We start from the raw sequence: 22,520 nt of genomic DNA, 5'->3' as shown, positions 1-22,520 counted from the left end.
ACTTATATTTACAAATAGGGAGTCCTAGTCTACTCTAGAGAAACGATCTCTCAGTAGGTTATAATCTGCTTGTTCATATAGATAGATTTTTCTTTTAAAGGGTTTTTGTGGGTTACATTTTAGGAGATTTAATATTCCAAGAATGGGTAAATGGAAGCGAACTTGATCTAAGAGATGCGGACCTACATCAGTGATCAACAGGTTGATTGGATTATTTACCATGATAAGGTCAATAAGGGATGATGACTGTTCAGTAAAATGGGTAGGTTCACTAATTAACTGCTGAAGGCTAAAATCTTTAATTTTATTGTTTGGAGAATTAGATAGTTGATTAATAAATAAAATTATCTCTTACAGTAATGTCTTTATCAATATTTAGGGCTAATTCTAAAGGCTCGGAGACTTCTTCGAATTGTTGGTATCCTGTTATCGATATTTCATTATCAGGTACAATCTGTTTTAATCAGCTTTCAGTAAATGAGAGGATATTGAAGACGTTCTATTCAATTGATATTTGCTTAAGTTTTGGTTTTATGCTTTGCGCGTTCAAGTGAAGAAAAAATACTGAGTTCTTCAGGATTTGCGAATAACTTAGGTTTCAGCCGGTGGAGTTTGTATTTAATGGTTCTGTGCTACAATTGGATGTAGACGAGAGCCCAGGATTAAGTTCAACGCCAGCAATTATGTAGTAGAAAATTTCAGTTTTTATTGGGAAGTCTAGAACAGAGTATAACTTGATATATTTTTCCTCTTTATCTCGGTACTTGCTTTTGTATTTAGTTCCCGATTTAGCTCATGATCAAAAAGGACTATGCTTAAAAGAAGTACCAACGGAACAGAGGCTAATCCATAAGTAATAAATAAACAAATGAATATGATATTGAACAATGAGAGACATTTCTTAGATTTCCTTATACGCGATAATGAGTAAAACAATCCGATTCTCTCTCTCTCTCTCTCTGTGTAGCTATATTATCCGTCATCATGACCATTTAAGACAAGATTTATTGATAGTCTCAGACACATTAGGTGTACACGAGGACAACAAAAAAAAACAAATGCACATACATATAAATAAGACAAATACACAGACAATATCATTAAATATGTGAATACATACAGATTAACATTTATATTTTGACCTATTCACTTCCATATGATATTAGCAATTTTTCGTAATAAAGCACACACTCTTTTGAATAATTGAACATTACAGATAGACAATAACCTCCCAAAGTTACTCATATTCGGTTGCTTTGAGTAGTCATCTGGGATGTAACGAGATCGTAAATACATAACCGTTGGATTATTTTACTGGAAGAATATGTGAACTTCATCTCCCACCACTTGTTTACAAAGATTACATATTCTTTGACTCCGTGGGACTCCAGACTACCTTCCAGTTTCTATTGGTAGTTTTAAGTTAGGACATCTTAATTTTGTCAAATGAATACGTTCTGCTGGGGACTATCTGATATAGTTCAATTCTGAATTCATGTTTAAAATCGGAATAGAATTCACCACTAGATATGTTGTCAATTTGTAAAAACCAAGATTGATAGAATTGATCATATAATGTCTGTTTAACTGCGACCTTAAGCCAGTTAATATTTACTTTAACGTGTCCGTATCATCCAAGATATATTTAACATGATAGCTATTCCACCTAAATTTGATTGGATTATTGTCATGCAATTTTAACATAAGCCGAAGCATTTTATTGGACAGTTTTTCTTCTTCTTCCACAGTTCTTGCTCAAAGGCTAATAATTCTTACTTTAACAAGTGGAAGTCTACCCAACTCGCCATAAACCATAAAATTCGGAGTGCTGCTTCTCTGCTTAAGGATATTTTTAAGATTAAGATATAAATTTAAGATGCACCTTTTCAATGTTTTGCTTATTTTCAAAACCCCAGACCTCAGAGGAATATAAAAGTATCGGTGATATCAAAAGTATCAAATAATTTCAACTGTAAATCTATTGGCAGGTGAATGTTTCTTAGTTTCCTATAGAGAGCAAAAAGAGCTTTTTGGGCTTGATCTATTAGACGCTTTCTTGTAATAGTGAAACTGCCGTTGTAATTGAAAACCGTGCCTAGATATGTATACGACTCTACTATTTCTATATTTTTGTTATATATTTGGAATTGAAAATGTTGTTTACGCTTTATTTTACTGAAGACAATAACTTTTTGTCTTTTCAGTATTAACTTGTAACTTCCATTCTTTACAGTAATTAGCAAACACATCCAATGCTTTTTGCATAGCTTCCTTTGTTTCTGACATTATAATGGTATCATCTACATAAAGCATCACAAATATTTTGACATATACATCAAACATTTCTGAGCATGAACTTTCTATCAAATCTAGATTTGTACTTTATTGTCTTGCATTAAGATTTCTAGATCATTAAATAAAATTGAGAACAAAAAGGCGACAAGGTTCCTCCTTGTCTTACACCAACTCTACAGTTAAAAAAATGCAGAGAAATTACCTTGATGCCTAATACAACACTTAATATTCTGATCCATATTGAAAATAACTGAAAATATTTTCCCTGTTACATTGGATTCTTGAAGTTTAAGCCACAGACCATCTCTCCAAACTGTGTCAAATGCTTTTTTTAAAATCAACAAATGTGCAATATAGTTATACCTTAAAGCTTAAAGGGAGTGTAGTACAAAAATGTTGTCAACAGTAGAATAACCCTTTCGAAATCCAGTCTGTGATTCGTGTAAGAGCTCAATCTCATCAGAAGACTTAGTAAGTCTTTCATTCAAAATGGATGAGAAGGTTTTCCCTAAGCATGAATTTAGTGTAATTCCTCTATTGTTATTTGGGTCCGATACCAAACCTTTATTCTTATATTGTTCTTATAAATAGGTACAATAATTTCTTGTGACCAAAGTTCTGGTACAATACCTGTATCGAGTACTAAATTAAAAATCTTTAAGTATACAGGTATTAGCTCCAAAACAGTGTTTTTTTTTAAATATTCATTAACGATATCATCAAATGCTTTGCCATTTTTTAGATTTCTAATATTTTTAATTTTAACTATTTCGTCCTCAGTGATTGGACCACTAGGTAATTCGTTCAATTCAATTGGTTAATTGTTAACAAAATTTTCAAAATTTCTTGAACTCTACTTCGGCGTCCATTTTGTTATCAGTCTTATATTACATATTCCTGAACGGGTGTACGCAAATGATTATCATTTTTCATCAAAAGTACAGGGTAAATATCAAGCTATGACACCAAAAACTTGTTTTTGAGGAAAACCAGTATTTTCATGAAAAATAATGCTTCAGAAAAGGTGTTTATTTTATGAACTCAAAATAAAAGTGAAAGTAGAAAAGGTCTATTTTTAGTTTGACCAGTCCTGGTGTACCAAAGTTTGTGCTTTTTTTCTAAAATGGACCTAAAATTATTTTTGACATTTCTTTAATTGAAAAACATGGTCAAAAGTTGAAACTCCTTGTATATTTTTTTTTTTAAATTATGAAAATTTAAGGTATATTATAGAAGCCTGTGATGCAAAGAATACAAGACTGAGACCTGATAACCACAGTTTCAGTGGAAAGTGAGATTTTTAGTAAGTGAGTTTCAATTATCCTAAAAGCTTTCAAACAACAATATATCATATTTTATACTAAATGGACCAACCTTAAATGGAATAAAGTGATTCAAGGCCTCATTTTTTACTTTTATGGCATATTTTTACTAAATTTGGAAATTAGCAATGTTTTTATGGATTAAAAGATGACCAATGGATTGCAATTGCTATTATCAAAAGTTTTCTAAATACAACTATATAAGAAATAAATAGGGTGACTTAAATTGCTGAAATATAAACAGTTTTGGATTTTTCTTTACATGTTTAATACTTGGATTAGAGACTTGACTTGAAAATGGTTGAATTGCACTTGTTACACATGACATATAAAAACTGAAATATTTTTTTTTTGCATTTTCACTTTTATTCTACTTAAACTGCTCAAGAAGTGTTGTACTATAGCCATTTGATTGATTAAAGTGAAAAGTGATCGATAAAACATATTTTCATCTCATAAATGACAATTTCTAATGGTACTTCCACTCAAATTTTAATGTGATTTATAAAAAATTGGTGGTAATGACATATCAAAAATGAATTTTCTTCAATAGTGTGTGAAAGGGTAATCAAAGGAACCAAGGTTATAGCGGTAATCAAAAGAGTGTAAACCAGGGACAAAGACCAGACATGGAAAACAGACATTCACAACAAAGAACATAAAGTAACTAAAATCATACATACAAAGTAACAAAAGTAAATGAGCAACTCGGACTCCACTAAAAACTGGGAGCATGGACCAGGTGCACCGATAGGGTAAGCGTCCTCTGCTTTTCTAGAAATAAGTAGAAACTTAGATGTTTTCTGTGTATGTTATGTACTGTTCTTGCAAAATATCAATCTGTGTCTGTGAGATACTTCTCATTTTGTAATTACTTAGTACATTTAGGTTACAGACCACCAATTCAACCAATGAGCATTTGGAACGTACGCAAAAATAGTCCTACGCAGAAATTACCCCTGTTCCTCATAGTGCTGTGAAAAAAGTTCTCATCTTATTTTAAAAATTTAAACAGTTTCTGAAAGGAAAAACATTTCTGTACATTTTATAGGTGCATTTTGCTTCTTGTGATGTGAAGCTTAATCTCCATAATGATTTTTAAATATACCCCTATCTTGTGAAAACACTGGGATTTCCCATGCTATTTATAGACCCTTCACTTCCGGTGACCAGTACTGCACTGCAAGTCTGCTAACCCCACATGCCATTCTGAGGATTGTGAGCTGACATATGTAGAATCATGCTGATATATAGTCTTCTGCAGGTTAAAGTTAAGGTAAAGTCCAGAGAAGCCATTGAATATTGTGAAATTAGCATAGAAGCCTGTGGAAAGTGGAATTAGTGGTTTTTAGCCTACATGTAACAAAAGCAATTATTTTAATTTATCAATGTTACATAATGCTAGTATTTCATTTTAATTACTACATATTATTTACATTCATCCTTTCAGATAAGGGAGCGTAGTAATCGACTTGAAAGTGTGATATTTATAACTTTCAAATTGTTTAAACTAAAAGAAAGTATTTGCGTTTTCAAATTTTAAATTTGTGTAGTACCAAAATGAATGGTAGAATCGCTGAAGATTAAAAACTTTACATGGCACTAAAATCTTCATACAGTACAAAACAATATTTTGCTAGTTTCGTGGGCCATGTTAAATTTACCACGTAATAAATATAATATAAGAAAAGTTATTTTGTGTATTTACTTTTCCCTTAGACATTTTTTTTATGAGGGCCAGTTTATTTTCTACAAAATCACAATTCTCCCTCCCCAACAAAAAAAAAAAAAAAAAAAAAAAAAAAAAAAAAAAAAAAAAAAAACACCGCCACTAAGAAACCGTCTTTATTAGTATTACTTTTTTTATGTCATGTTTAACTGCAGAAGACAGTGCAAAATTAACGGTTTAACACCCAACATGAGATAATTGATGTTATAGTGAATACAATGGTTTTACACAGTTATAATTCTTATGATTTATGGCAGCCCTTAGAACTGTTGTTTTGTATGACGAACTCCATTTTTACCTCACATGCCAAATTCATTATGAGTGCATGTAAATGTTATGTTAAGTTTATGGGAGTTTCATGTGAAACTCGCGCACATGAAACAGTTTTCTTTGTGTTTATCTAAGGTGTTTTTGTTGCCTTAAGGATCTTTCCAATGAACAAGACAAAAAATAGAAGTGACTGTCAAGAAAGAAAAATTACATATGACGTAAACATTTGAAGATGACTTTTGATTTTTACAAATCTTTGTTAAATCAATAAGAGGGTAAAATGTGATAAAACATACTTTTCAAGTGTGATTTGATTCTTTTTATATCATAAGAAAAATGTAATATATTCGTTGTACAAATAGTCAATTAACTGCCCTAAAATGTTCAAGTAAAAGGCAGGTAACTCTATCAACTAAGTTACATGTTCAATATTCTTTTGAAAATGTAGTCACAGAGATTAAATGGTTAAATGATTTCAAATACGGAATATTTGGAGGCAGGTCCAAATTCGCAATTTTGGCTACAAGTTTTAGATGACGGTACATGACTACTAAACTTCCGGAAAAAAAAACACACATGTCAGTATTCAAGGAGATTAGACTTTTTTGGTAAAATAAACAGCTTTGCCTATTATTTCAAAGTGTGATAAAACTCCGAATTGTTTATAAACAGGATTGCTTAACCAATCGTTCCAACAGCACATAACACATGTTTTTGACGTTACATTAATTATTTTAATTTCTTTACAACCTCCATATAGATTTAATGCATGATATGGATGACCAATTTCAGCATCATCTAGCTGCCGTTGAGAGACTACCCCGCCCAAACACATTAATTTTTTTTTATTATCATCTATAAGTGGATCAGTTCTTCTTTTGTCAAACTATAAGTCAAATTTGCATCTTCTTTTCTTCTCTCTTTTTCCATTAATATTCATCTTGGATATGTCTTTATCATTCATTGTGTCATGTGTATTCTCTATTGATGTTTCTTTTATTTCGACGCAGTTCTATCATGACCATTCACTACGGGTCTGTCGTTTCCATTCACTGCGGTTTTATCATTCTTATTCACTGCGATACGATCAATTAAAATATCTATCGGTTGATTATTCACAGTCGATACGTCATCATCCTTCAATAAGTTTTGTGAATTGTTCTCTTTTTCTTGGCTCACATATGTGTTTTCAACATCTGCTACATTTAAAAGTTCAGTTTCATTAAAGGTATTAGTGTCGGGATCATCTTGTTCTATACTGAAATATACATCTGTGTCATTTTCATCTGGGTTCCTTAGGTCATTTTCATTATCTGGGTATTTTAAGTCCAGTACATTATTAGCGTTCCTTAGGTCATGTCCTTTGTCTGGGTTCCTTAGGCTCTGTTCATTGGCTGGGTTCTCTAAATCCTGTCTATTATTTGGATTTATTGAATCTTGTCCATTATTTTGGCTCCTTAAGTCCTGTCCATTGGCTGGGTTCTCTAAATCATGTCTATCATTTGGGTTTATTGAATCTTGTCTATTATTTTGGCTCCTTAAGTCCTGTCCATTGGCTGGGTTCTCTAAATCATGTCTATCATTTGGGTTTATTGAATCTTGTCTATTATTTTGGCTCCTTAAGTTCTGTCCATTATCTGAATTATTTAAGTCCTGGTAAGTTTGTATGTTTGCATAGCTATTTTCTTGCTTTTGTTGTCCCTGAAACTGCAGATTCTCTTGTTTCGTGTTGCTTTCTGGGTTTTCATGACCTTGGTTTGTTTCTGGGTATACTTGGTTCTGTCCATTTAGTTCGTGTTCTTTGTCAATCCCATTGAAATTATATTCTTCCTGTTCAACTACTTTATCGTATTGATCTGGGAAATCTTCTGGTTGAGCGTTGTTTTTAAATTCTGCAATGCCGTTCTGTTTTTCGTCAAAAGATTCCAGTTCATTTTTGTCATAATTATTTTCCGCTGGTATCTGAACAGCCATACTGCCACCATTGCGATCACTTATTTCATGGTTAAATCCAGCCATATCCAATTCTTTTGAAATCATTTTATGTTTGTCAAAATTACTATTTCTTGTTTCAATATTAGTTGGTTGAGCAAAAGCGAATTCTTCGTAAGGTATGGGTCTTATTTGATGTAAGTTCGAATTCGTAGCGTGGTTTGGTTTTTGCTTTTTAAAAAATGGCCACCACACTTCCGGTGTCACCGTAGATGTGTCCACGGCGATTCCTAATTCACTTTTTACTTTATTAACCATTGGCTGTATGGATGAAAGGATATAAATCTGTTAATAATAATAATACAAATAATGATGATGATGATGATGGTGATGATGATGATGATGGTGGAGACGATGGCGGTGATTTTAAGAGAGATTAGATTAAATTTACCTCAAAAGAATTAGAATGTTATTTCATGATCGAATGGTGAGCGACAATATTCCAATCTCAAATTATTTTTGGGTATCAGTCATAAAGGTACATTACATACCAAAAATTTTGGAAAAGAGGAATATCTAGCAAATGCTTGCTCGTGTTTGCCTAAAGTAATGTCCACAAAAATGTCCCTTGGATTCGCCACTGTTTAAAAGTACAATTGAAACAACTTAATCTCATTGCAATAATCTACTTTGTGAGTCAAAATATTGTATAATTATATGATTACATGTACTGCAATAATCTGGGTGGTCATAGTATATTTAACATAGTATTTACCCTTTAAAATACAGGTCCACATAAGAGTTGTGCAGAGTGTATTGCGTCCTTACTATATGGTATGGTTAGCGAGGAATTACATTTACTACATTAAGCAGTGTCATAAACTAACTACGCCACCATCGTTTATGTGGGTATTTTTAAATATATTTTAAATACAAGTTCACAGATTCTTCATGCAAATGAAAAAAATGATAGGTCGAAATATTATCCTAACTGCCTTAACAACCTCAAATATATCAGAAATTCGCAATTTTTGAATAAAAAGTGTGCTATACGAATTTACGCTCTTAAGGAAAATAGCAAAAAAAAATATTTCTTCATTACCCCCTGCCTGATTCTTAGGTAAACCTTATATATAATAGAATACTTAAATAACACTTTTATATTTGACGTTTTTTTTTTATATTGTGTGTTTCTGTGTTTCAGTATATTTATTTGTTTGTTTGATTGTCTGTTAGAAAATATGTTTCCTTATTTTTTTATGTAAACAAAATTATTTCGTTAATAATCGAAAGGACTAACATAAATTGAAGAATGAAATACAAAATATAACACACATTTAGAAATGCAAAAGATTTCTTTTTAACTAATTGTGACATATTGCTATTCAATTTTAAAGGCACTCGGCCGATTCAAATGAGGTATTTTATTTTGTTAAAAAAAAACATCATAAAACATGATAAACGCACCTCATCTGGGGGTCCTCTTACGACCATGAGACCACAAAATACCAAACCAGCCAAAAGGACGATTGTGAATAGCCTGCAAATTCTTCTCATTTCAAGCCTGAAATAATATATTGACTGAGTCGGAACATATTTGTTGTGCATGACATTATAGAAAATCATGTATGAACACGTGGTCAGTGCTCTAAATGGAACAAAAATTGTCTGGTATTTTAAAGAGCTTATCGTTTTTTTTTTTTTTGTTTTTTTTTTTGTTTTTTGTTTTTTTTTAAATAGTACTACTCACTGGACTAGCTATCAAACCTCAATAAACCACACAATTTGATATATATACAAAGAAAATATGATACAAATAAAGAGGTAACATACCACATTAGAAATCACTCAAAATTGCGTAAAATAAATCATCGGATATCATCGTTAAGTATCAATATTGTTAACGTTGATTTTACCACGGTTGAACTATAAAGACTTGATTATATGATTCTTCAATGATTGAACCCGTCCCATTTAGTTTATTTATAAACTCGTTATGACAAGTTTCTCCAAGCTCTCCAACGTCAATCATCGTGTTTTTTGTTTGTTTGTTTTTTTTTTTGGCGTCGAGTTGCATCGACATACGTACTGCTTTGTGATTAGCATCCCTACAATATTCACTCGGATTCGTGTTCTGTTAGTTAGTTTGAAATGTTAATTATAACACTTACGCATGTGTGTATCTCTCGGTTGTTGATGCGACGATATTTCTACAGTTACGGGTTCACTTCATTCACAAATATGTCCGGTATTGATTTGACAATAATTTATTAACTTTTTGTTATTTATTTATTATTATACACTAAAACGTCCGGCTGAAGTTGTAATCTGTTCCGGCCCCGTTGTTCAAGGATATATTCAGTGTTCTATACTTATTCAACTACATTGCTATTTCTCAATACGTTTAGTCTGGTTTGTACAGAAGCATTTTTTGGACATATAAAAGCCGAAATTAAAATTTTCTGAATTTCAAAATTCCGAAGGTGTATTACGTTTCAGCAATATACAATTGTAGAGTTTTCAGGCTCCCCATATCAATTATCAATGCGTTACTATTTTCCGATTTTCGCAGAAGCGTTAGAATGAAGATAACGCCATTATATTTGAGAATATGTCTGTTAGTCTTGATTTGAAGGGACAAATCCGATCTCAACTCGTATACATGGACGGCCGTTAATTCAACGATTGACGCCTTTAAGTACCAGTCCATATAAAGTTCAGACACTGTCTTTGGTATAGGTGACTTATAGTGTAGAAAAAACCCACCGAATAAAAATTACTTTTTTTTATCTACTTATGCTCTATTTTATGTATTTAAACATTAAACTTTCTATAATCAAATTTGTATTTGGAGAAAATCACGCATTCATCTCCCACTAAAATCAACCAAAGCAAGAGCAATAACTCTTGCGAATTGCCTATTTCATACACAGTCTAAATATTGTTTTAGAAGTAACCAAATGACAAACTTAGATTGACTATACATGTGTATGTATGTGATCTGTTAGTATTTCTGAATAAGAAAAAAAATTACTTTTAGGGGTTTTTGGTATTCATAAACCACCTCTCGCCTGATTTTGATAAGATCTGCCACTTAAAATCGAGCACGATTCAGTTACGTCCTACAGAACGAGTTCATTTAAAGGCATCATATAAGGATAACCAGATATACATGTACATTTCTTTTATTTCTACAGTTCCTCGTGTTTAGTTCCAGGTATGTACTTCTCGATAAATGCATTCAAGGCTTCAATTGTTCGCTTTCCATTAAAGTCTACAATGATTTTTCCTTTCTTAAACATTCTAATCGTTGGGTATCCGTCTATCTGTAAGCAATAATTGTTACATTTGTTTTATAATTAACATAATAATGAAATTGTGCAGAGTAAAGTGTAATACTGTACAATTGAAAACTATTGCGAATTTGAGGTCAATTCCCCATCAATAATGTTGAAAGTTCCATAATACGGTGTTTCTTTTAAATGCCCACAAGTCTTTAAGTATAAAGACTAACACCTTGTTGAATTCTATATGAGTTTACTGTAACATCGTCCATTTAGATTAAATTAAGCTTTGTGCAACCACGACCGTGAGTTGTGAGGTACCAGGTGCAGTTGTTGATATTAAAAAAATATTTCGTTCAATGAAAATTGAAGAAACACTCCTCAATAAAAGGTACAGCTTTGGTACATATCACATTTAGTATATGTGCTCTGGCCCGGTCCATCGTCATGAACGTGTTTTTATACATTAAGCCGACTTTTAGGGGCACATTCTGCCATACATGAATTAGAAGGACAATGATAGGTCCGCAGTGTACCACATTCTTTCTTTCGAAGGGACGAATTATCTTCCTTGTGGACCTCATCTCAACAAGTACTTATAAAAGATGTTAAGCTCGTCCCTTACCTTGTGTTCATCGCATAGATCTTCACTGATGTGACAATTCACGTCAGCAAATTTCAGTACTTTTTCATAGGAATTTTTCTTTGCCATTTCTTGCCAGGTTGGGGCAAACGATTTGCATGGCCCGCATCTGTTTTTTTTTAAACAAAGAAGATATATATGAATTTATTTTGATAGAAAGCATTACAATGTGACCTCACATTGCAACAACTTTGGGGATCAGTTGCAACTTTTATTAGGCAAAACAATCTGCAGCATGCATACTATTTTTCCTCATTATACACTCCTTGAGAAGTCAAGGTTTCCCGCACGCACGATATCTTAACACTCGCTAAACGCTCACCAAACGCACGATAAACGAAATGAACGCTCACAGCGTGCGTTTAAACGCACGATAGACGAACGATGACTAATAATATTATTAGCAAATAATGACGAAAGAAAAAATAGAAAATTTAATAAATGAACATATATAAATTAATAAAAGCAAATAATATAAAAATAACAGTTGAATAAACGAACGCAAACCGATGTGTAAACGCACGATAAACGATGCATGAACACTAAAATGGGAAACGTGAACGTTTCATGGAGTGTATGTACCTTCATTTAATATAAATCAAATTTCATTGAAACCCTTTAAGTAAAATAAAAATTCAAAGATATACATAAAGTGTATTTCTTCAACCTGGCAAACAGTACAACCAGAAAGAAGCAAATTTCTGAATTGAAAAAAGAAATGACTGGTTATATTTTAGTCGATGAAGAACGACAAAATAATTTCGCGGCTATTTTAATTTGATTTAGTACAAAATGATAACTAATTATATAAAAACGATGATAATGTCATTTCCGATGTTATTTTCCAAATCGTCAAACGAAATAGTCCCAATGGTCGCGGAAGGTCACCGTTTGGGGCAGATCACATATTATGCCCAGAATGTACGTCCGTTAAGTTTGTCTATTTGATAGTCGAAATGTTTTATCCAATGAGAAAGCGTGTTACTTCTAAAGTCGAATTTTATTACAGTCCATATTAAGTCCATCTGTTATTGAATTTACTTACGTAGGCCAGAAGAATTTCACAAACGTAAAGTCTTCAGCGACTGTGGACTTGAAATTGTCTTCAGTCAGTTTTATTACTTTCGACTGCAATAAGATAATCAAAGTATTTGAATACTGAGTCATTTAAGATCGATCGTGACCTTCATCACACAAAACAAAAAAAAGTTTGAAGGGTTCAAGCTTGAAAAGGTAAGAAATACTCCTCGATAGTAGAATCGATATGAATACGGAGAGGTTCTTGATTATTTGGGTAAAACAGATTACTTTTCAACTGCGATAGTAGCGAAGAAATAAGAAAACTAAAATGATACGATTACCGATGAAACTATGTGGCTCTTGTTGTCGGTAAGCCCTGTTTTAGCTGTTTCATTTAAGAGCACAGGATTTCCGCCAAAATTTTAACTCGCATGATCATTTGAAAAAAAAACGAAAACGAAAACGATAGAAGAACACAAAAGTAAAACAAAAAAAAAAACTTTTAATCTATATACGGATCCAAGACCACGTACCCTATGGTGTTTTGGATTGAATTTATCTCATTTTGGGCTTTCCGCCTCGCATATAGAACGAGTCTATTGTTTTGGTTTTTTTTCTTATAAAGATTCGAATTCTTTTGAGACCAGTTTGAAATCAGGACATTTATATTTACCTGACTGTCTGTTTCTTCCATTATTAAAGCCTTCTTTGCATTTTCAACGTATTCAAATTTGTAAAATTTCTGGATAAATCTGGTAAAATCTTTCAACTCTCGGTTTCCATAGAAACCTTCCCGAACTTCTCCATCTTTGATTAACATAAAGGATGGATATCCGTTGACCTAAAAAATAAATCACAAAATATCTAAAAGGACATCTATAGCCAAAAATACTTTTCTTAATTCCACACGAGCTTTGCATTTACAACTAGGTGTTGTTCAGAGGAAAGAGGGATACCCTTTCGTGTTAACTGCAGTTGATGTGCACGAGTGAAAAATATTCGTGTCCTTTAAATTTATTGTCTGTGGTATCAAAGGATACGTTCTTTTACATGGACATGTGCTAAAGGGATATTCGTTTAAACCAGTGTGTGGCCCTGTTTTTTGAGTGAAAATTATAGCCTACTCACTTAAAAGACTTATTGGCATATTTTTGTGTTATAACGACAACTAAACCCAGATAAAGAAGATTTTCGAGCTGTTCCAATATTTAGGTGTCAAAATGACATCATAAATTATCATTTCTTTAGTATGGAACTCTTACAAAATTAGGTTTGCGGGGTAATAATTCCATGGCATATATTTACTGCCATATAATCGCACGATTTAAGTAACAGCATGGACGCCTCATCTAAAAGATAGTATAGTTCGAGCAAAGGTAATTTACTTGACAAAGTATACCTGCTGTTCTGAAAAGGACTTTACAAACTGACTTATTAAGTAATTGTTTGATGGGGTATATCAAGTTTATGCAAACATAGGCCCTGAAATTGTTCAAATATATCATATATGTTTGACCGAAAACAGTGCGTGCTATTAGATGGAATCAAGGATGAATGTCATATGAAATAATATCTCGGACGGGCTTCCATATATGAGTGTGAATAGATACACACATTACACTTTTACTTGGTACTTCATAAATCGATTCAATAAGTCCAACATCATGCAAAGCAAAGCATTGCATGCACAGCAAATATTTTATTTCTTACCTTCTCTCAAGGCATTCTTCTGGGCAAATCGTGACATCGTGTATTTATTTGGCTATTTTAACTGTAACACAGGAGTTTGTTTTCAAGACCTGTCAAACTACCAGAATCTAATGTATAGTAAACTTGGTAAAGTTCCATATCTGACATCAAATCGATAATAATGAAGAATTTTCCTCAAACCTCCTTACTCTGATTTATGGTAGTCTAATTCGTAAAAGAAAAAAATTGTCTCTATTTTATACTTGTTCAACCAGGGACCAGGCGACCCAGTGGCAAATCATTTTGGGTTGATCTTTGTTGAAAAAGTTTGATAATTTCGTTAAAAATTGGGGCAAAATGTGAGCAGATAATAGCTTGGACTAATCTTTCAAAATTTGTGGTTCCAACCCTATAATGTACGGTACAGAATTCAAAATTTTAGGAACCGATTTTAAGTAAGAATCATGCTAAATCTGAAAAATGTGATACACCCCAAAAAGGCTACATATTTTTATTTTTGTAATTAAGTTGTTTTATGGGTCTAAACTATGAAATGTGCAATTATTCATTCAAATCTGCCTGCGCTTAGGAGATAATCAACATTGAAAATCCAATAGATTCTATTGTATTTGAGTGTCATTTACAGAGTTATCTCCCTTAATTTTGAATTCTACAGTGCATTCTATACAATTTTTATCTCCTATGAACACGGGTTATATGAAAAACCAAATGCTATTTTTTGTTTACTAAAGCATTTTAAACAAAATATCAAAAATAAAAATATGTAGGCTTTCCAACCATGTATCACATTTTGCATGATTCTTAGCTGGAGTGCTACTTAAAGTTTCGGATAGGAAAGACAAAGTATCGTGTTTGCTGACCGTTTGACCACACCATGCAAAAAAAAAAATACCGCCATTAAAATAGATCTCCCATGTAGTCAGTGTATCTTACCCTACACATGATGATGAAGTTGAATTAATATTGACCGTACAGTCAAAATCAAGCTTATTAAATTCTGCCTCTTTCATAGCCCGAATTTAAATTATTTCTACTCTATGTATATGGTTTTTAATAAGAGACAAGACATGAATTCAGCTTAGTTTGCTTGCAGTAATCAAGCTTATTACGTTGGCTTATACCTAGAAGCTACATGTACATGTAACTGCTGTTAATCACAATCGAACATTGTGAAGTGCCATAATCATTGATTAAAGACAAATATAATAATTTTTAATTATTGTTATACAAAAAAAAAGATATTATTCAACCAATGGACTTAGAAAGTGGCTATAAAGAGTACACAGTCTTTGTAGAAAAGTTCTAAGATAAAATAAATATCTATCTCCGATAGTGGAGCCAACGTGGCGGAGGGAGTCCATGGGTCGGAGTTTCCCACTTCTGTGAAATATTTGTGTTGATTTAGTGCAAAATATGTTTTTGCAAAAATAGGCAAATAATAGTCTAAAGCCCTTCTTTTCAAAATCTCTGGACCCCCCCTCTTTTGGTCTCTGCTTGCAAAGATTAAGATACCTATAAACTAAAACATCTCTTGGCTCATCTTTGTCTTTTACTTGAGACTAGGTATACAGCACTGCTGGTATCCCAAATTTCGACACAGTCTTTGATATTCGTAGATATGCATAGGGAAGATAATTGTCAGAGGAGAAATTCAAACTTAAGAATTTAAGATGTATAATTAGATAGCATTTTATGGGTATGCTAACAGTATTTCTACTTCTGTTTCTGAATGTTTCAGTATTTTAGGTTTCTCATTTATTTCAAAATTTGACGAGACAAAAACAGGATGTTCTATCAAAACTTTAAGGAGGTAGACCTAGGGTAAGGGACACAACTCTAACAAATCATTGGAACATTTGAATTCACCATTTTACATCAATTTCATGAAAGCATTAAAGTAACTTGTACTAATTTCATTCGGTTTCAAAAAAATGCTTGAAAGGCTTTAATGAAATTTAATATGATACAAACACATCACAGATTTCAAGAGTTATGTCCCTTACCCTAGGTCTATCTCCTTAAAATTACCTAGTAAACAGTAAAACAACAACAAATGTTTCAGGTCCCCTAGTTTGTAAATTCAGATTATATATATATATATATTCTGTTTGCCTACCAGGGTAAGTCTCAAAGTCTCTATTGATGATGATGTCATTCAGAACGGAGAAGACGTCTTGAAGAGAAAACATACATGCAGACCAATGTTTTTTTTTAAATGTACAGGTAAATTTCAGACTACCTGAATTTTCTAAATTCTTACAAAGATTATAAAAAATTCTTTAAAAACAAGAACAAACATTAAAGTTCCATTACAAACAAAAACTAGATTTTATTACTAAATTTATTTAAAGAAAAAAATAAAGAATCAAATTAAATCTTATACAGCTTTTTAACCCGGACCATAAATGAATTAACAAAAAATATGATATTATTGGAACCAACGAACATTTTAAATAAATTTGTTCCATACACAGGCAAAATTATTTCCACATGATTTTCCTGTGAAATTTGCACATGATGTTATAAAGTCCCATGAAATTCACATGAAGCTAGGTTCACATTAATTTCACACAAACATCATTTGCCTGTGTACATCTAGATTTCACATTACAGCAATAAAGATGACCTGGATTTCAAATAGAAGTTATATTATAGATTTATGCCACAAAAAGTTGCCCTGTAAACAGATGGATTTTTATGATGAATTATTTTTTGCTATTTTAGCAATTGACAATTAAGTATGGAAAATAGAACAAGTGAAATTCAGAAGTAACTCATGGAAACTTCACTTTATCATTGTTTTACCATGAACTGACCATTTATGTCCCATTGTTTTATCCCAAATGATAGCAAGAGGTTAAATAATGACATTAATGGCCAGTCCAAGTTAAAACAATGATAAAATGGAGTTTTCGTAATTTATTTTGATTCTAATATGACTTATTTTTTCACGTTTTTAGTACATGCAACCAATATAATGCACCAAATGTTTATCATGTGTTATCACTTATTTACCATGGCTGTGGTTTTGAAGGTTTTGAATAGCGTCATATTAGAATTGATTTTTTTCCTTAAGAAACACCAACTTAAAAAAAAACTGTAAAAATAATACCCATGATATATACTGTATTTCATTTGACAATATTAGTGAAAATTAGCAGCCTTGAAAATTATTAAAGTAATTTGAATGCAATGCTTAACTACACCAGTATATGTTAAATCAGATTATAGCACAACTGCAAAATTCCTTTAAAGCTGCATTAGCTGCCAAATTTGTTCAGTTTTGATTCTACTGAATTATGCTGATAAAATGAAATAAGTTTGTAATACTGCAATAGAAGCAATAAATGTCAATAACACCTACAGAATATTGGAAAAACGTTTTTCTTTTTTCAATCAAAGAAGATCGATAGCTAAGATCTTATTATTTTTCGCCATTACTTCCGAAGATTGCCGACAGGACATTAACCCGGGTTAAAAATACTTTAACCTTGAAAAAAATTACAATAACGGATACACAGGTAAGCACATGTCTTGTTTACATTTCGTTTCATCTACTTCTTGATTAGTTTTCAAATAAATAATGACAGTTACTGACCGTATATGTGCCTCAATATATCACAATACGTAAATTTCAAAAGGATTCTTGCATTATATTCGAACTTTTTTTTTCTTTTATGGCTCGGGTCCATCGGTCTTCCTTGCCTTTGATTTGAATCACTTTCGCTTATCAGATTTGTTTTTAAAAAAGCGACCCTTACAGCACATGCGTGGATTAAGGTCACCAGAAGTCACATGCATACGAATTTATCTACGTCAGTTTTTGTCTTGCAAGACAATAAATATATAGGCACCTATTTCATGTATTTAACACATTTTATTTGTGGATATCGAATGAAATTACATAGGAAAAGTGCAATTTAGAAGAACAAAGGAATATTTCAACAGAATTTTTTTTACGAAAATGACGGCTAATGCAGCTTTAAAATTATGTATTTTCAAAGAAAAAGAAGACACTATAGACAGATTTTGAACAATGAAACCTGCATAAACTGAACCCCGATTTAACAAAAACAACCTGTCTGAACCAGCTGCTTTTTGAATATCCTACATATTAGCTTATATTTTAAAACTTGGTACACAGGCGAAGTTATTTCACATGATTTTCACACGAATTTCACATGATTTCACCTGAATTAAGCAAATAAACTAAGTGACAGAGTTCACGTGAAGTTCGGGTGAATGGAGCCTTCATGTGAAATTCACACAAAATGTTCACATGAAATTAGTGTTTAGTGAATTTCACATGAAATTAGTATTTAGTGAATTTCACATGAAAATAATGTTAATTTCATATGAATTTCACATGAAAATCATGTTAACTTCATATGAATTTCACATGAATTTCATGTGAAGCTCGATTAACACGAATTTCACATGAATTTCATGTGAAGCTCAATTAACATGAATTTCACATGAAAAATATTTGCTTGTGTAAACTGAACACCTGTCTTAACCTACTATATTCTGTACAGGCAAAAAGAGTTTGGTTTTAACAGGTTTCACTGTAGAAAAAACAGTTAGTGATTGGGTTGATTAAGTGTCAGTCTCTGTAAGAATCAGGCAGTGGCTGAAACATGGTATGAAAAAAAAACACTATTTTGAAAGTGTAATTTGACTTCTTGCACCATCATAATTAAGGAAAAGGACAAGATTTTCCATATCATTTTGGTAAATTGAGTTATGATTTCATTGAAATGCACTGACAATGAGCGTTTTAAGGGCAGGTAACTCTGACAAAAACCTCCCTTTTTCTAACAGTCTATTAAAAAATTTCTAAACAATTGCAGTGGTGCAGAAATCAAATAGTGGTGCTTTAAAAAAGAGAAATCATCCTTGAGCGAAATTTTGTCAGATCTGTGGATTTAAGGCAAACAAATTTCTTTTATGCCCCTTTTTGTCTGATTCTTACAAAGACTTACACTTTAAAAGCATTACAGGAAAAAGAGATGTACTGACCATAGCTATCTGAGGCTAAATACAAATACACACACTCAATATTTATTATTTTATATAACATACACTTTAAATGCTATAGGCTATGGGCATCCCTCTGATTCAACTATGCTAAGGCTATAAACTTTTCTTCTGGAAGCTCAGAACTGCCGATGAAAGGTTACTCCTTGAAACACTTGTACAGCATACCCAAATTTACAATATTTATTAATTGGTATTTTGGGATATTCATGTACAACTAACTTACATTGTTCAAATTTAATCTGACAAAACCATACACAAAGAAAATTTTAAAAAATAATTTGGTAAATAAATATAAATTAACAACCATTCTCCTTAAATTTTTACTAGTAAAGATGCAATTCTCATGAAAATGTTTTGTCCCTACATATTTCATATTCTCCAGTCAAAAAAATTCTTTTAAAAAATATCAAATACCCAGAAGATTTTGTTAACTGTGGTCTAAAATATCATATTTACATATGGGTTCAAAGTAGTGGAGGTCTCAGGTCCGTGACCCTAAATTTCTGACACCATTCATCTGAAGTTTCACATACAAAGGTCTCGGACCTTTGACTGTATTTACTGATAATTGATTGAGGACTTAAGTTTTACTTCAAATGGACTATTCATTTGATACTTGTAAAAATTTCTGGACTTTCCACATTTGGAAGTAAATTTGGACCACTGACTTGCACTTTTCTTCCATAGAGAAATAAAATTTTAGTGACAAAAAATTCTGTCATGAACATCATGATATCTTATTTCTACCAGTATATGCTTTTTCATCTAAATGTTCGTCTATTTTACTTGATTACTAGTATGTTTGATTCCCTAACTCTGAATTGGTTTCCGAGTTAGCAGTACCTAAGTACTTTGATTGACTTCTTCCAAACAAATAATACATAGTGCTTTTTCATAATAACTTAAAAACAATCACTCCAGCACACACAATAAAAAGAAATGAATGAAATGGTGAATTAAGTAGGGATAAACCCTTCAATAAATACTTAATTTTAATATAGTTCATGTAGTATGGCCTATAATATCTAACATACATTAAACATATAAATCATACAGTACATGTGTAATATAGCAATATTGCCTGATATGTAAATAGGTAATATTAATTTATACATGGTCAAATTTCAGATAACAGTGTAAAATGGGCGTTTTCATATATGTTAAATGGCCAAATGTGAAGAATGAACCAGGGCCAATATATATGAATGTATGTGGAAAATAGTCATGTAGCATGTATACCCGGTATGTGGAAAATAGTCATGTAGCATGTATACCCGGTATGTGAAAAATAGTCATGTAGCATGGCAAATCTTGAGAGTAAATTTTCAAAAATAACCAATTTTGGTCATCAAATGTAATACATGATCTATATTAACATAATTTGCATGTATATTGCATTGCAAAGTCATCATCAATGTCATAATATTAGATTCTTAATCATACATCAGTAAGAAAAAACAGATAAAATATAAATAATTCAAAAAATTAAACGAAACTTCATATGATGGGCATAATATATAAAAAAAAATTTAAATAACACATTATTTTTCCTACAACAAAAAGAAACGAAGACTCTCATCAACAAGACAAGTATAAAGAGTATTAAGCAATGATTTAAAAAAAAAATCATCTTCACACAAGTCTTTTCAAGAATCAGGCATAGGATTGATTTTCTTACTGATTGGTGTTTAAGGAGGACCCCCTTAGGTAAGGGATATAACTCAGTAAAATCAGTGATATGTTTGGATCATTCAATTTCACCTAAGCCTTTCAAGCTTTCATTTGAAATAGAATGAAATCAGTCCAAGTTACTTTAATGCCTACACAAGTTTGATGTAAAATGCTGAATATAAAGGTTCCAATGATTTGTAAGAGTTGTGTCCCTAACCATAGGTCTACCTCCTTAATTTTTTTTTATAAATAATAGTTCACAGCTGTTGCTGTAGATGCTTTCCACTGTGCAGCACCTTTAAGAACAAATTCCTATATGTCTGTTTTGAGTGGTTTGTTAACATGATGTAACTGATGAAGCTTAAGTAGAATTTATGTATATCCGTTTGTACCAGTTTCAATATAAAACACTCCATGCTTTTTTTAACATTTGTTGACAGTTGGTCAAACTGCCTGATTCTTAAGACTGGTCATTTGATAACATTGGAATTTACGATCAATGTACAAAAATCCCCATGCAAATGCAAAACAAAATGAAAATAAACCTGCAAATTGAAAAATAAAAAAAAGCCCCTTAACTCGTAAGTATATATATCCCACAATGAAAAAAGAGATCTTAAAAATGGAATTCCCACAAAAAAAAAAAAAACAACACAAGATCAAAAATAGGTTTCCAACATAAGTAACTACATGATAAGTCAAACTACTTCTATTACATGTACCTAAAGATATAATAAAACCATTAAATTATCCATCTTTCAAAAGAAGTTTGAAAATTAGGGAAAAAAGGACAAGCAGCCTCATGACCCAGGGAACAGAGAAACAAAGAAAGTCCAAAAATAAGATAAGCAATATGTCCCCCAACACCCCCCCCCCCCAAAAAAAAAAAAAAAAATTCTCACATTTAAAAAAAAAGGTTTCAAGACATCCTCTGAAACTAAGTTGCATAAGTAGTCATTTATTAGATTGTCTCCCCTGATTGCTGTTTATCTTTCTTGCTAACAATAAATTTGTATTTCTCTGAATTCTCCCTGTTTTTAAGTTCACAGATGAGCTTTTTATATCTCAGGTGTATTATTAAGATTATCTCCCTTTTTCAAGGAGTATTTTTCACATATAAAGTTTAAAAAAATTGATTAATATTTATCTAGATTATGTTCCTTATCAAAGTTCATCTTTCATATCTCCAGTGAAAACAAATGTATCTAAGAATGAACTGAGGCCAGTAAGATCTCTTCCTCCATTATAATCTGATTTCTGCTCACCATTTTTAAACAGCATTAGCGTTGGATAGCCTCTTACCTGCAAACAAAAATAAAGTTCACTGAATGCCCATACCTGCAGTATAATTTTTCTAAAGTCATCAGGGGCATCACTCCAAAGTTAATGAATTGGAACAGAACTCAATCTAAGTATGAAACACATTGATATAACCCTGCATACCAAACATCAGTTCAATATCTCAAAGTTTTAATATTGGTTACAGAATTTTTTGCAAGATAAAGGGGCATAACTCCATAAAAAAATCAACAAAACAGAACAAATCTCAAACAAGGGTACCGTTCGGTGTTTAGCATATCAAACCCACAGAAAACAAAAGAAAA

At 31.8% G+C, this 22,520-nt stretch overlaps 2 protein-coding genes across 3 annotated transcripts in view; both read right to left on the bottom strand.

Moving 5' to 3' along the window:
- Positions 1–6,486: 6,486 nt before the first annotated feature.
- On the bottom strand, positions 6,487–9,279 carry LOC148598203 (uncharacterized). The gene is made up of 2 exons (XM_088559960.1): positions 9,016–9,279; positions 6,487–7,869 (listed from the first exon to the last, which is right to left on the bottom strand). Exons 1-2 carry the CDS (start codon positions 9,172–9,174, stop codon positions 6,613–6,615), a joined length of 1,416 nt encoding a protein of 471 aa, XP_088416086.1. The 5' UTR covers positions 9,175–9,279; the 3' UTR covers positions 6,487–6,612.
- Positions 9,280–10,717: 1,438 nt separating this feature from the next.
- Positions 10,718–22,520, bottom strand: part of LOC148598202 (thioredoxin domain-containing protein 5-like) — a 33,752-nt gene continuing 21,949 nt past the window's right edge. The window contains exons 12-15 of one of the 2 annotated variants that reach the window (XM_088559958.1): positions 13,169–13,336; positions 12,521–12,603; positions 11,458–11,584; positions 10,718–10,874 (exon numbers count right to left, since the gene is read on the bottom strand). In XM_088559958.1, the coding sequence (XP_088416084.1) occupies positions 10,740–10,874; positions 11,458–11,584; positions 12,521–12,603; positions 13,169–13,336 (513 nt within the window). In that variant the 3' untranslated portion in view covers positions 10,718–10,739. Of the gene's footprint in view, positions 10,875–11,457; positions 11,585–12,520; positions 12,604–13,168; positions 13,337–19,254; positions 22,219–22,520 lie in introns of those variants that run through there. The other variant, XM_088559959.1, reaches the window with a different exon arrangement.

Source organism: Perna viridis, chromosome 14 (assembly GCF_037379345.1).
Source record: "Perna viridis isolate PV_CMFRI_1.1 ecotype Kerala chromosome 14, ASM3737934v1, whole genome shotgun sequence".
Classification (NCBI taxonomy): Eukaryota; Metazoa; Mollusca; class Bivalvia; order Mytilida; family Mytilidae; genus Perna; species Perna viridis.
The sequence above is the reverse complement of the archived record's forward strand: the minus strand, read 5'-3'. Positions and strand labels throughout refer to the sequence as shown.